The following is a 13,768-nucleotide window of genomic DNA, read 5'->3' on the forward strand; positions in this document are numbered from 1 at the left end:
GAAACACCAATTTACACCCAATCAATGAATATTTCCCTAACATTGCATTGCCACCTAAACTATTCCACCATAGCCAACCGGATAATGTGAGTGCACTCTACTTGTGAAATCACCGTTCTTCTAAATCTTAGATTCAACTTACAATAGATTTTAACATAACATATGGCTAGTACGTTATGTCAATGAAGCAACGGAGATATTACTCATCACATAGAAATTAGGATTATTCTATCATAAAACAAAATTTTCTACTTATGCCACTACTTCATAATAAGAGCAAAGAGTAAGAAAAACTACTCACTAAGCATGGAGACAACACAACAGAAAACTTCATTTAAATCAAAATAAATTCACTAGATAAGTGCTTACAACAATTATAAAATAATGATGAACACAATACGTAGTTTTTTCCCTTTGAAAAAAAGATGAAGATCCCTCTAACAAAGTCTTTTGCTAATTCATGCAATGTTAATACAATTCATTTCAGATATCTCTCAAAATCCTCTCTCCAATATCTTCAGAAAAGGTAGAAATATACATTTCCTACTCATATCTACGACCTCTCGGGCATTCTTGGAGAATCTAGGAGTTTGAAATGCAAAAATGTAGCTTTCCAATTGCCAAAATCTGTCTAATAATTCCTTGGGGCTCTTAGAACTCGTCCATAACTGTTTCTGGCACCTAGGCGGCAAAAAGTGGCGCTATGGCGCCATCTTTTATGTTTTCTGGGCCGAGATTGGCACCTAGGCACCACCCTGTTGGTAGCACCCTCGTTTGCTTCCGTTTCGCCTCGTTTCAGCTCCAATCTGCTCCAAGTGTTATACCTGCCATATAAACATGAAAGAAATCTTTCTTTAAAGTGCAATTTCATTCAAAGAAATATGATAAATGTAAAGAAAATTAAGCATAAAAAAAGATATGCCAGGTCAAAATTTTCTTTTTTGCTCCATTTGACTCAAAACTGCACCATTTTTGCTCCATTTTTTCTATTACTTCATCTCTTGTACCTGAAATAAAAAAAAACATACAAAAATACCTTCTATTAAAGTGCAATATCATTAAACATACAAAAATATCTTCTATTAAAGTGCAATATCATTAAAAATAAACATAAAATGTGTATAAAAAAGTCACATTTTTAGGCGTGTCAAGAGTTGCTTAGATGGTTTGGTCACATTAAACATCGACCATCTGATGATCCGATTAGAATAGTAGATGTTTTAGATTTGACTTATGTTAAGATGTTAAGAAGTAGACCTAGGAAGACTTGGTCTTATTGTATTAAAAATGATTTTAATTTATTAGAACTAAATGAAAAATATGATACTAAATAACACATAATGGAGAAAAAAGATTCATGTAGCCGATCCCACGTACTGGGATTAAGGCTTTGTTTTTGTTGTTGTTGTTCAAACATGTTCGAACCTTGTTCATACAATAATCCAACATTATTCTATGATATTCACACACTTGCTTGAATCTTATTTGAATCGTATATTTTCGTCATGTTCAGACATCTTTGAATAATATTTGAAACTAGTTCATGCCAGAAGCGACCATTGTTCGAACATACGTGTACACATCTTTGAACTTTATTCAAATCATTTTTTTTATCATGTTTGAATATTTTTGGACCATAGCCTAGCTATTGGAATGCATTCTATTATTTTTGCCATAACCAACCTTATTCGAACCTCATTCAAACATTATTTGAACCATATTAGAATTATGTTTAAGCATAGTTCAAGCCTTGATTGAATCATGCAGAGTTATGTTCATATCTTAGTTGAATTATGTTCAAACATAATCGAACCTTGCTCAAATTATTTTCAAACTTTTTTCAAACACTATTCAAATCATATTTGAATATAGTTGAACTTGAGCAAATCATGTTTAAAGCATGCTGAATCATGTTTGTATCTTATTCAAACCTTGAAACTTGAATGAACCATCCTCCAATGGGGTTCAAACTTGTCGGAGCATGATTGTACCTTCACCTAAACAAGATTTTAACATTATTTGAATTATGTTTGAACTATATTCAAAAATTATTATTCGTATGGAGTTGCAACTATGTGCAAACCATATATTCAAGCCATGCTCGAGTAGTTATCGAACCCTATTCAAGTATGTTTCGAACAACATTCAAGTAGAGGTTTTAATAATGTTTGAATTTTCCTTGATTATGTTTCGAACCTTATGCATATCATTATCAGTTACGATAGACTTTTGCTTGAATACTCACTCTAAAAAAATCGGGGCATTTTAATGTGAAATGAACTCTGGGGCCTACTTTTCTAAGAAAACTAATATCAAGCATATTTCTCTCTTTTCATCTATTATGATGAATATATAATCAGATTCTATTTTGCCTTTTTTTTTTTTTTTGCTTTGTCAGATAAAAAGCCTTGGAATATTGTAATAAAAAACTAATTAGTGAATCTAACCAAAGCCAAGAACACTTGGATGTAAAAAAGATGACTAATACTCCTGGTCATGTAAAAATAATAAATAATTTATGATAAACTATCATAGTGATCTTAAAGGTTAATGTGGAAAAGAATAAATGTTCATCTCCTCCTGTAGGTTCATATTTTCACATAAAAAGGAATTAAAGCTCTACATCTTTATTCATTATAATTTACATGATTTTGTTATTGCCCCACCACTCTTAGTTGTTTACCTTTTTAATTGTGAGAGTAATTCAGAACATATGATTAATTTGTTCATTTTAGTGAAAAAATATATTGTTTAGAGAATATTATTTTTTTTTATCAATAATGATGGAATGAAGGAACCGAGAGATAGTAATAGCCAAGGAAAAAATGAAATAGGGGAGTGAGGGGGAGGGATTGATTGAAGAAAGGAGAAGAATAGTTGTTGTTTTAAGAGAAAAAATTTTAAATCTTATTAAATTTTCATTCAATACTCCAATTAGGTTTAGAGCTCCTTATTTATAGTGAGAGTGCAAAGTGCTAAACAAACAAAACAATGACTAGTTATAAATTCTAAAAGTAAGATGGAATGAAATAACTTTACTAAAATAAAATTCAAAATTTTCTCAAATAAAAAAATGCTAGATAAGGGAATGCAATATTTAATTTATACTATCATTAGAATCTAACATAATAAGATCAAATCTAAAAGTTGTCATCAACTCTCCTAGGGATGTGGAGAACCTTTGGAAAGTTCAGCTAAAGGTACTGATCGAGAAGGTTGGGGGAGCTGTGCTTAAGCTTGACTTGTATTCATATTGAGTCATTTGATGATGGATAACCTTTCCATCACATAAAATGATATTGTTTGCCACAAAGACCCAATATAACCTTATTTAATAGAATTTGCTCAATTATTGACATCTGCCCAGAAGTTGGAGGCAAAATTAGAATTGATGCTATTGGTTGGGATTAAAAACTCCATTCATAGAGAGCCTTTGGAAACTTTAAAAGTTGAAAAATACCTTTATATGATATAATATCCACAATATTAAAAGTTAAATATCAGTAATTTTAATTAATCCCAACTTGAAATCTATGTTGTGATTCCATAACACATTAGACACAGGTAGGGTAGTATATAGCTTAGAGTTTGCTTAAAAGCTTTTCTCATTTTTATAAGTGTGGTATTGGCTTAACAATCTAGTGAAATCCTTCTTTAGTAGAGGCTAATATGATCCATTACCAAATGAATGGTCCAATCACCTTCTACATGATTAGTTAAATTGCATGTAATTTCCTGGCCAAAAAAAAATCCCGCTAAGTATGATGGATGCATAATTTTGATCATTTCATATGGAATCAATCACATTATGTGTAATTTGAAGTCAATGATATTTGATTGTCTTCTAGTTCAAGCTAGAGATGATGAAAGCTAGCATATTTACGTACACATCCTTTATATTCTCAAATCCTGTCTCTTTCAAAGTCATAGCTCTAAGCATGATAAAAAGCTATACTTGGCACATTAACCACATTCGTAAATCCAATGGTGTGTAAAAACCAAGAAATACATTTGCATAAATGTAGCCATTTTGCATAATGGGTATTCAACTTTTTCTAGAATTACAAATACCACAAAGCTTGGTGGTTTGAATAAAATTTTTGGTGAATAATATAATGATGCTAAGACCATTAAGCCTACACTACAATATTCAAATCTTATATTAATTCATGTGTTTCTAGTTGTCTGGAAGCATATGCAATCATCTTTTTAGTTTGCAGTAAAATACATTTTTAAGCCTTTTAAAAATGCATCATTGTAAATCTAGAATCTTTCAATTTTAGATATAATTATCATAATTGATACATATGTCACATATCTCTTAAATTTATTAAACGTCTATTCAAATTCATTAGTTCAATCATTTTTTTTTCTTTTTTTTTTTGTTGCAATTTGTAAAACTCCCTTTACAATACTCTTACCAATCTAAAAAAACTCCAAACCTCTATCATATTAGTTGGCCTTGGCCATCTTATCACTACTTTAACTTTTCAAGATCAAATGATATAATATATTCATCATTAACTATAAGTCTTAAGAGAGCAATACTTCTTAGTCGAAACTCACATTAAAAAATTTCGACATAAAATTTGTGATTTTTTAGAAAACCAAAAATAGACCTCAAATAACTAGCATGATTCTCAACATTATTGGATCAAATCAGTATATCATCAATAAATATCATCACAAATTGATCAAGATAAGATTTGAAGCCTTTATTTTTATTTTTATTTTTTGGAAATTTGAAGCCTCTATTTATCACATTCATGACTACTATTAGAGCATTTGTTATTCCAAAAATCGTTACTAAAATTTCATAGAAATCATACCTTGTGTCAAAAGCAGTTTTTTAATCACCATCCTTCATCCTAATAATACTGAAACTCCCTCTAACTGATCAAACAAATTATCAATCAATTACAACATTCTTCTCACAAATAAATAGGAGCTTTCCAAGGAGATATACTCTCTTATGGATTCTTTTTTAAAACCTCTTATTACTTCAATCATAAATTATGTCTTAGGGATACATGAAGATTCAACAGAGGCACTTTGAATCTTATTACTTCACTCATAAATAATGTCTTAGGGATACATGAAGATTCAACAGAGGCACAAATACAAGAAAAAGAAAATGAGGAGACACCAGTATTTTTACGTGAAAGAAGCTTGGAAGAGAAAAATCACGAGACCTAGCCCAATTTAAATAATTCACTATATAATTGTAAGTACATGGTCCACTTTTCTTTTCGAAATTAGAGACGATGAAATTACGAAGTTAACAATTATCGATGTAAAATAGTAGTTTAACTATACTAGTCATAATTGGGCTACAACAAATGTGGTTCTTAGCTATAATAACAATAGTTGTTTAAAAATGTCATAGTTGGTTGATATAAAGACAGTAGTTAGTCATAAAGACTATAGTTGGAGACTGCAACAGCGGTAATTGGTCATAAAGATCATAGATGGAAGTTTGTAACCGTAGTTGTTGGCCATAGAGACCATAATTTGGCTTTAAAGGTAATAGTTTGTCACAAATGTTGTAGTCGGCGACTGCAATAGCTATAATTGCCCACAAAGACCGTAGTTGGAAGTTGTAATAGTAGTATTTGACCACAAAAGTCATATTTAATTGCTACAAAAGTAGTAGTTGGTCATAAAGTTTATAGTCAGTGGTTGCAATAGCTATAGTTGGTCATATAGATCGTAATTGAAAGCTGTAACAGTAGTGGTTAGCCATATATGTCATAATCTAACTATAACGATTACAAGCAATAGTCATCGACATGTGGTGATGGCAAGTGGCGTTCAACGGTGGCTGACGGGTGGTGGTTGACTGTGCTTCGCGGCTACGACACCTGCGAGGCCGAGAGGGAGAAGGTGGTGGCAGCTTAGGCAGCCAGAAGAAAGCCTGTCTTGTTGCTGCCGGAGTAGCAAAGTGACCAGCACCCAAGGTGCTTCATGCTACATGGCCTGAAAGTTTGGAAGGTGTCGATCTCGTTTATTCAATTTCTCATTCAGTCGTCGTCTTTTAAAGAGTTGGGAAAGGCGAGCTAATTCTCCTCTAGAGACCAATATTTTTCGATAAAGTTAAAAGTTCTCTCTCAATTGTAGGCCCTCGAGGTGCACAACAACCAGATGTCTAGACGACGGTTAACTCCAAAGATACTTTATAAATCTATAAAACAATAACACAGTGGTGAAGTTCAAGAAAATCAATTATTGCCCAATGAATTTTATATTGTTTTTTTCAAAGAATGAGACATTTGGATAAAGTGGTACTAGCTTTCAAACAGGAGGAGATAATGATTTGAAAGGCTTCAGCTTGATCACCCGAACATTTCCAAATGTCTCTTTCTATGAAAAAAATTGAAAAAAAATCACAGGGCATAATTGATTTTCTTGAACTCCACCACTCTGTATCTTTGGTATTAACAAAGGAAAGAAGCACGGCTTGATGATTTTTTTTTCAAATAAGATGCATTAGGAGTTTATATCTATGATATTTAATAATAGACTGAATGATGAGGTGGTTAATTTAAGAAATTTCTTAGTATAATTAGGAAAAAGAGACGATCATGAAAATATAAAGATAAATTTTATAAAATTACAATTAAGTCATCAATATTCTTTTGCGAGTGTTATCATGTTGAGCAGAACATAAATGGTTGATATAAGATGGTATATCAAAAAGCTGAATGCCAATAAAAAAAAAAACATATTATATGAGATGAATAATTGGAGTGATATTTATTTACAATTTTAGTATCATTGGGTTCATACTGTCGAGCATATTAATTTGATTGCAAGTTTGCTGAAATCAGCGTTTTTCATGATTTTCAATCGAAGTTCGATCATTTCTTGCTAAAAAAATTGTCCTGCGATTCGCGTCAAATGATGAAATTGTTAATGATATATTAAGTATCATAATCACATCAAAATGTAAGCCTAAAAATGTTTTATATAAAATTTTTTTTATTGACAAAAGATTATTGAAGACTTAATTGTAATTTTATAAAATTTATCATTATATTTTCATGACCATCTCTTTCTCTTAATTCTCCTACGAAATTTCTTAATTTAACCACCTATTCTAAATTCTAGAGGATACATCATCATCCATGTCAATTATTAAATAGTTACATAAAAACCACCCAAAAGTTGCTATTTACAAAACAGCCCCTCCTTTTCATTCTTGCTCTAATGTCAAAATTCATCGTAAAATTTGAAACCGTATTTTTCATTTTTATCGAATTCTCAATAATTTAATTGTGACATATGTAAATATATCAGTCCAGCAGTTCAACATAAATCACCAGGATGATTATTTATAAATATCATTGCTTCAGGTGTTCTGAATATAGATCTAAACTTTTAATGCATTTTATTTGAAAAGAAAATTACAAATCTTTTTCTTCCTGCCTTGCTGTTTGCCCTCTTTTTTTCCTTTGTTAATGCCAAAGATACTACATAAATCTATAAAACCGAGTACCAGAGTGGTGAAGTTACAGAGTAAGAAAGTGGTGAAGTTCAAGACAATCAATTATGCCTTGTAATTCCTTTTTTTTTTTTCAAAGAATGAGACATTTGGAAGCGTTCGGATGATCAAGCTAAAGCCTTAAAATCTTTATCTCCTGTTTGGAAGCTAGTACCAGTTTTATATCATAAGAGTAAAACAAAAAGCTTATAATGATTTCATTTTATTCTGAATGCTTCAAATCAAGTAAAATAAGTATTATATAATTCAAATATCACAAAAGAATGATTTTTTTTTTCTGCAACAAAAAATTAGTCATCTCTTATCTTTTCAGCCATTTCAGAAACACACAACGAAAAACATATAACAGAATATTATATAAAATCATAAAACAGAACGAAGATACAGAAAACTAAAGAACTCCAACTTGAATTAACGAGAACACATGATATGAACATTTTCACTGATGCCCAAACAATGTTGAAATGTACACAATATTAAATCTGTCCTAAAAGAAATTTATTTCAATGAGAAATTTAGCAGGGTCATATATGTACACAAATAGATTAAAAAGGTTCAAAGAGAGGAATAATTTTGGACAAAGTAGCATTGAAACTTAGGATTGGGTTTTGTTTTTATAGGAAGCAGCTGCAGCTTTGCAAATTGGGCACCAATTCTTTAGCCTGAGCCACTGACGAATACACTGCGCATGAAAACGATGCTCACATTGTAAACTCCCCATTTCCTCTCCTGTAACATATTCTTCCTGAAAATCCATCAAACAAACCAAAAGAGTTAGCCATAACAGAAACTTCAAAATCTGGATGATTATAGAAGCATTACTAATAAAAAGAGAGCTCATGAATATGAGTTTTCTTTTTTTTATTTGGTGAAGACAAAACATAATTTTATTGCATATCAACATATTCCATATTGCATACTTCTAGTTCCATGATTGCAAGGAGATTAAGGAATTTCAGCTAGAAAAATAATGTGATTAAACATGATAGGTAGCTTCGAAACATTCTCTATCATACTTGGACATAAAAAAAAGTCATGAAATGAGAGATTTTTTATTCTAAAAGGCAAAATTACCTGGCAAATGCTGCATTTTACATCACCGACTTGATGAGAGCTCCTTGGAAAAGTGAAGTTAGACCTGTATAGGCTTCTCTTGAGGCACTTAAAAATCGCCTCTTCAGAAAGGGCAGTACTCACAGTTCCCATTTCCTCCTCTAGAGCCAAAAGCTCCTGTTCAAATCAAATGAGATTCAATTAAAAACTTTCAGGCAAAAATATAACCAAAGCAGCCATTACCATAAAGGTTTCTTGAAACAGAAATAGGAAAAAGAAAATCACTTGTAGAAAATTATACTGTTCTCCATGCAAAGAATATGCTAGTTTCATGGTATGCAAATGATAGAAATCCGAAAATTGTATAGACAAAGATGAGCCAAAATTTTCAATCATGATTTTTTATTTTTAAACATACCTCATATGACATATTATCTATATCTAATCTCATATCTCGATGCTGATCATAGAAGCTCAAACCTCCCAAGAATAAGTTCGCCTCCAACACCATTAGTTGCTGCATAATAAACTTCCATTTTAGTTGAGATACAAAAGAAAAAAAGTAGCACAATTACAAATTAAAAACCTCATCGGTCAACTCTTCGTCATGCTCAATCCTTTCCAATGCTAGTAAAATCTAAATATATCAAAGAAAAGTTACTTTTAAGTCAGTAAATTAATCTAAGATACATGATCAGTAAAATTTATGGAGAGCAACCTCTGCAATTCCTTCAATGTTGAAGCGTCTGTAATCATCTCTATCTTCAGAACCAGATATCAACCTAGTTTGGGAGCTTCGGCGGCCTGTCTCCGCCCTTCCATTAAATGCAGAATCATAAAATACAGAAGACAGTCCAGACGAAAAAGATCTTTGGGAACTCTCCTGCACATCTTCTTGAGCAGAAAACTGAACACTGGATGGTGGTGAAAACAAAACAGGATCAGCCAACTGAATAGTGGATTCATATTCAGGCTCACTCAATCTCATTCTTCTACTTTGTAAACCTGAAGAACCATGCCGGGTCCTGCGAGAGACTACAACATCCCTACTAGTTTGGATTCTAGTCTGTCTTGATTCTTCTTGAGGCACTTGCTGATCTGGTTGAGCCAAAATTGCCTTTGAAGAACCTTCACCAACCTGTAACTTTCTTCTGAATGAAACATCTCTTGTATCATATCCACTGGAGGAACCTGATGGAAGAACATCGGAGATGGATGCACAGCCTGGGTTATTTAAACCATAATTTTGTTGCCTGCTGTTCACTGGAGAACTGGTTTTTGGTGCTTGAGTGGCACATCTTAGTGCGGAGGAACGGCGAAGAAATGAACTTGCAGTGTCCTGAATGGCAGATCCAAATCTTCGACTAATTTGCTTGCCATATCTTGAGGAAGATGTAGCAGTGGAACCACTCGATTGTTCTGGTTCAATTCTTCCATTTTTATTCTCAATTCCTCCACGAAACCGTACATCCCAATTAAAACTGTCTCCACTCTCTGGTTGTCTGTTGCTGCTTTCTACTACATCTGCTGCTTCTTTTAGAGAGGAGGCATGATTCTGCCGCTCATGGTAATATTTTCCGAAGTTGGTAGTGGATGAAAATGAGCTGGAAGAACTTGCAATTGAAGATTTACTGTTTTTAAAACGAAATGGAGGTTTTAGGAATCTGGGCTTCTCAGGAGGGGTGCTTTGGATGCTTGGGATGGAGCTTTGTCTGGCGCTGCACCCTTTACGGTTGCAGCATTGGAAACTTCTGTCCTCATGCTTTGCATCTCTAAAAGAAAGACCAGAATTTCGGGACAAGCTGGGCCCGCCAGCTATTTTCTTGCCATTGTAACCATCCATGGAAAAACAAGATGGAGTAGAAGAAAGATCAAGTCCTAGATCTTATGGTTGGAATGCAGGAATGTTCTTAAACAGAAAATTGTAGCCGAACATAAAATCTACAAAATAGAAAAAAATTCTTAGCAAAGACTGCAAAGAAAGAAAAGGAACATGTAGAAATAGGATTCTCCTTGAGTGCAACCACAAATGCTGAAGATAGTTCCAACAACTATAATTATTGGATCCAATATTTTCCGTGGAGTTACATAAAGACTTTATTGTAAATTAGAATCAAACCCAAAGAAGAAAAATAAAAGAGATCACAATAGAGTCAATTGAATTTTGAGATAAACAATAAATCAAACCAAGTTGCGAGAGCGAGAGTAATGTGAGACAATCTAAATAAATTTCAATAAGGCAGAATTTTGCCAAAATTACCGAGTTATATACTAGATTTGGTGAATCAAATTACTAATTCCTGCAGATCAGTTGTGGCATACTATTTATTGGTGAGGATCAAGGTCAATGACAGAAGATGGGCTACAGGAGAAAATAATAAGTACATGAGATTTTTCGTAGACAGCATTGAGAAGTCTCAGCTCTTGGCACTTCAATGTTTTGCGAGCTTCTAACTTGGAAAGAATAAAGTTTATGGCGATATGAGCCTGTTCAGTGTAAAAGACTTACTAAACTTGATTTAAGCTCTTATGATGACTTACTCAGGCTGATTTAAGTGACCATGGGTGTAAATATGTTCCTCGATAGGCCGTGAATTCCTTTTGTATCAATTGAAGATTGGCACCATTTCTCACGAAGTTGCACTCAAGCCAAGGTTATGTAGTCTGCTAGAAGGATTTGGGATGTCATTGTATGATGAGTTCAGTGATGTTCTATCTTATTTCAGTCATACTCATGGGAATTAATTTTTCTTGGTGTACCTAGTAGATTAAAAAAAAATTCAAAGTTTGCTCTTAGATTTGGTGTTTCTTGACGTCAACCTTTCATTCATGACGTCAACCTAGGAAGTAGTTCTTTGTTAAGAAGTTGAGCTTCAGTAGCAAGAATTTTGTCCTTCATTTGAAGCCAACCTTTGTTGGAAATCGGCCTCTGCTAAGCAGATAAACTTTGCTGAAAAGTTGGCCTTTGATAAATGAAGATTACAAGAACATTGTATCTATATATATATTGCAATTTGATGGATAATTTCATTGAAATGACTACATGAAACGGCTTGTGAAGTGAAAGCTTTTTACTTTTTGCTTATAAATAAGATTTAATATGGGAGTCGGCTTTCCTTTACAGCCCTATACAAAATAGATAAATCTATTCAAACACACAGCAAAAAAAGAAGAAAACAAAAAGAAAATTAACACACAAAGACTACAAATTTTATACAAGTTTACAAAATTTAATGTCACATCCTGTTGATGATGTTGCAAATTTTACTATTAATTGTGAAGAAACATAAACATGGTTTTTAAGAAAATAAGATGACACCCTCTCTGTAAAAGAACAAAAGAATTTGAGAACCAAAATATTCATAAAATTCCCATAATGAAATAATCGCAAATATTTTTGTAGTTATCTTTATAGAGCAAAAAAAGGCCTCCACAATTTACCAACATGTGCTCTCAATCTTACTTGGATTTCCTGCGCTTTAAACATCCACCATGTTTGAGCTTCTGCTTCTCTCTTCCTCCATCTTCTTTTTTTCTACTTCCTAAGAGGGGATTCACTTTCTCTATGGCAAGGAGTGTGAAGTTTATGGAAGAGGAGTCGAGTCTACGCAACTACTTCACCACAAACTTGAAGTTTAGTTGATTAAATGTAGAATGTCGAGTGCTAACTTTTAAGGCCTAACTTGATAATAAATCCTAGAATGTCTGAGTTTCCAAGTTAGAACTATCATACGAGTTCTCGGAGTGAAGTGAGTTGTCAAGTTCGTTAAGCAACTTGTATTTTCTTAAGTGTGAGTTTTCTGAGTATAACGAACTGTTAAATTCTTTGAGTGTAATAGATTTTTTTCTTGGGATGAGTTTGCTTGGGTGTTAAATGATAGGTTGACAAATTTCTACATGTATGAGATTTTTAAATTCTTTTAAAACTTATAGATTGATAAATTTATAAAAAACAATAAATTGTCAAATTAATAGAAAAATTAATATTTTTTTTAATCATGAAGATAAATTTCTGCACGTAGCAAGTTGTTAATTTTATAAAAATTTGCTAAAATATCATAAATTAACAAATTACAAGGGCCGAATTCCCCAAGTCCAATTAAATATAATTAAATGAATGATAAATTCCAAGTTTTTGCAGTAACAGAGGTTTCTTAAGTAAACAAAAAAATAATAATAAAAATTTGAATTTATTTCTTAATTTATTAATTAAAAATTAAAGTTATGAAATTGTGGTATTCTTCTATTCTTGAGATGACAGCTTTGGCTTTTCATGTTTCCCTTTAGTTTAACAGTCTTCAAATGAAATGTTTTAAATTTAATGTGATGAATAGATTTATGATGAAAAATGATAAGTTAGGGTAGGCTAGTTGTTCTACTGATGCCTTACTGGTTCTTCATGTCAGACCAGTAATAATGAACCCCTTTAACTTATCAATGCATATGAATTCTACGATGAGGGGCTAAGAAGTGATGACATTCTTTTATGTTGTGACCATAGTCTTTGTGGAAGATGTAATAATTTGATAGGCCAGGAGCATACAACTTATGCATATCACTGTGCACGTTACTATAGACAAGCAAGAGAACCACAGCAATAACACCAACTTAAATATGATGAAAAGAAATATGTGCCCTACCGCACTTTTGGTGATTATAAGGAAAATTATCAACCCAAAGTGAATATTGTGGTTGAATGATTCTATAATCCCTTTATAGCGATCAAGAGTGGGCATCATGAACTAGGAAAGAGAGATGGTTGATTAGTAATTTCGATGGAATAGAGCGAAAGAAGCAACTTAAGGAAAGGACTCAAAGATTCTCTAAATCATCCTTATAAGTTGATCCTCCATGTATTGCAGTTGCTTAGAGTGACATAGTCATTAGGTTGTTATTGTGTAAGCAATTTTCCATTTCGGGTGCTCCATAGTTTGGTTCCTTGCTTTAGGCATGATCCACATTAATAAGGCCTCCAGAGATGTGTGATCTAATATTATTTATGGAGTCACAGCTAATAGAACCAATACAATATGTGGAGTTACACCGAGACCTTATGGAAAATTAGGATCAAGCAAAAATTAAGAGAGAGAAAAGAAATCATAAAAGACCCAATTACCCTTTAGAGAGAAAAGAGCAAGTCAAACCAATGAGAAAAAAAAAAAATGTGCCACGTAATCTAATATTGTTCCCTGAGCCATTATTTTCAACTAAAAA

At 32.5% G+C, this 13,768-nt stretch overlaps 1 protein-coding gene across 3 annotated transcripts in view; it reads right to left on the reverse strand.

Annotated features, from left to right (window-relative positions):
• Positions 1-7,931: 7,931 nt before the first annotated feature.
• Positions 7,932-13,768, reverse strand: part of LOC110024611 (E3 ubiquitin-protein ligase MBR2-like) — a 7,718-nt gene continuing 1,881 nt past the window's right edge. For all 3 annotated transcript variants that reach the window (XM_020724680.1, XM_020724679.1, XM_020724678.1), the window contains exons 2-6: positions 9,273-10,495; positions 9,141-9,191; positions 8,973-9,071; positions 8,576-8,731; positions 7,932-8,246 (exon numbers count right to left, since the gene is read on the reverse strand). In XM_020724680.1, the coding sequence (XP_020580339.1) occupies positions 8,097-8,246; positions 8,576-8,731; positions 8,973-9,071; positions 9,141-9,191; positions 9,273-10,397 (1,581 nt within the window). In that variant the 5' untranslated portion in view covers positions 10,398-10,495 and the 3' untranslated portion in view covers positions 7,932-8,096. The remainder of the gene's footprint in view (positions 8,247-8,575; positions 8,732-8,972; positions 9,072-9,140; positions 9,192-9,272; positions 10,496-13,768) is intronic.

The sequence above is a fragment of the Phalaenopsis equestris genome, unplaced genomic scaffold, assembly GCF_001263595.1.
Source record: "Phalaenopsis equestris unplaced genomic scaffold, ASM126359v1 Scaffold000263, whole genome shotgun sequence".
NCBI classification, from domain to species: Eukaryota; Viridiplantae; Streptophyta; class Magnoliopsida; order Asparagales; family Orchidaceae; genus Phalaenopsis; species Phalaenopsis equestris.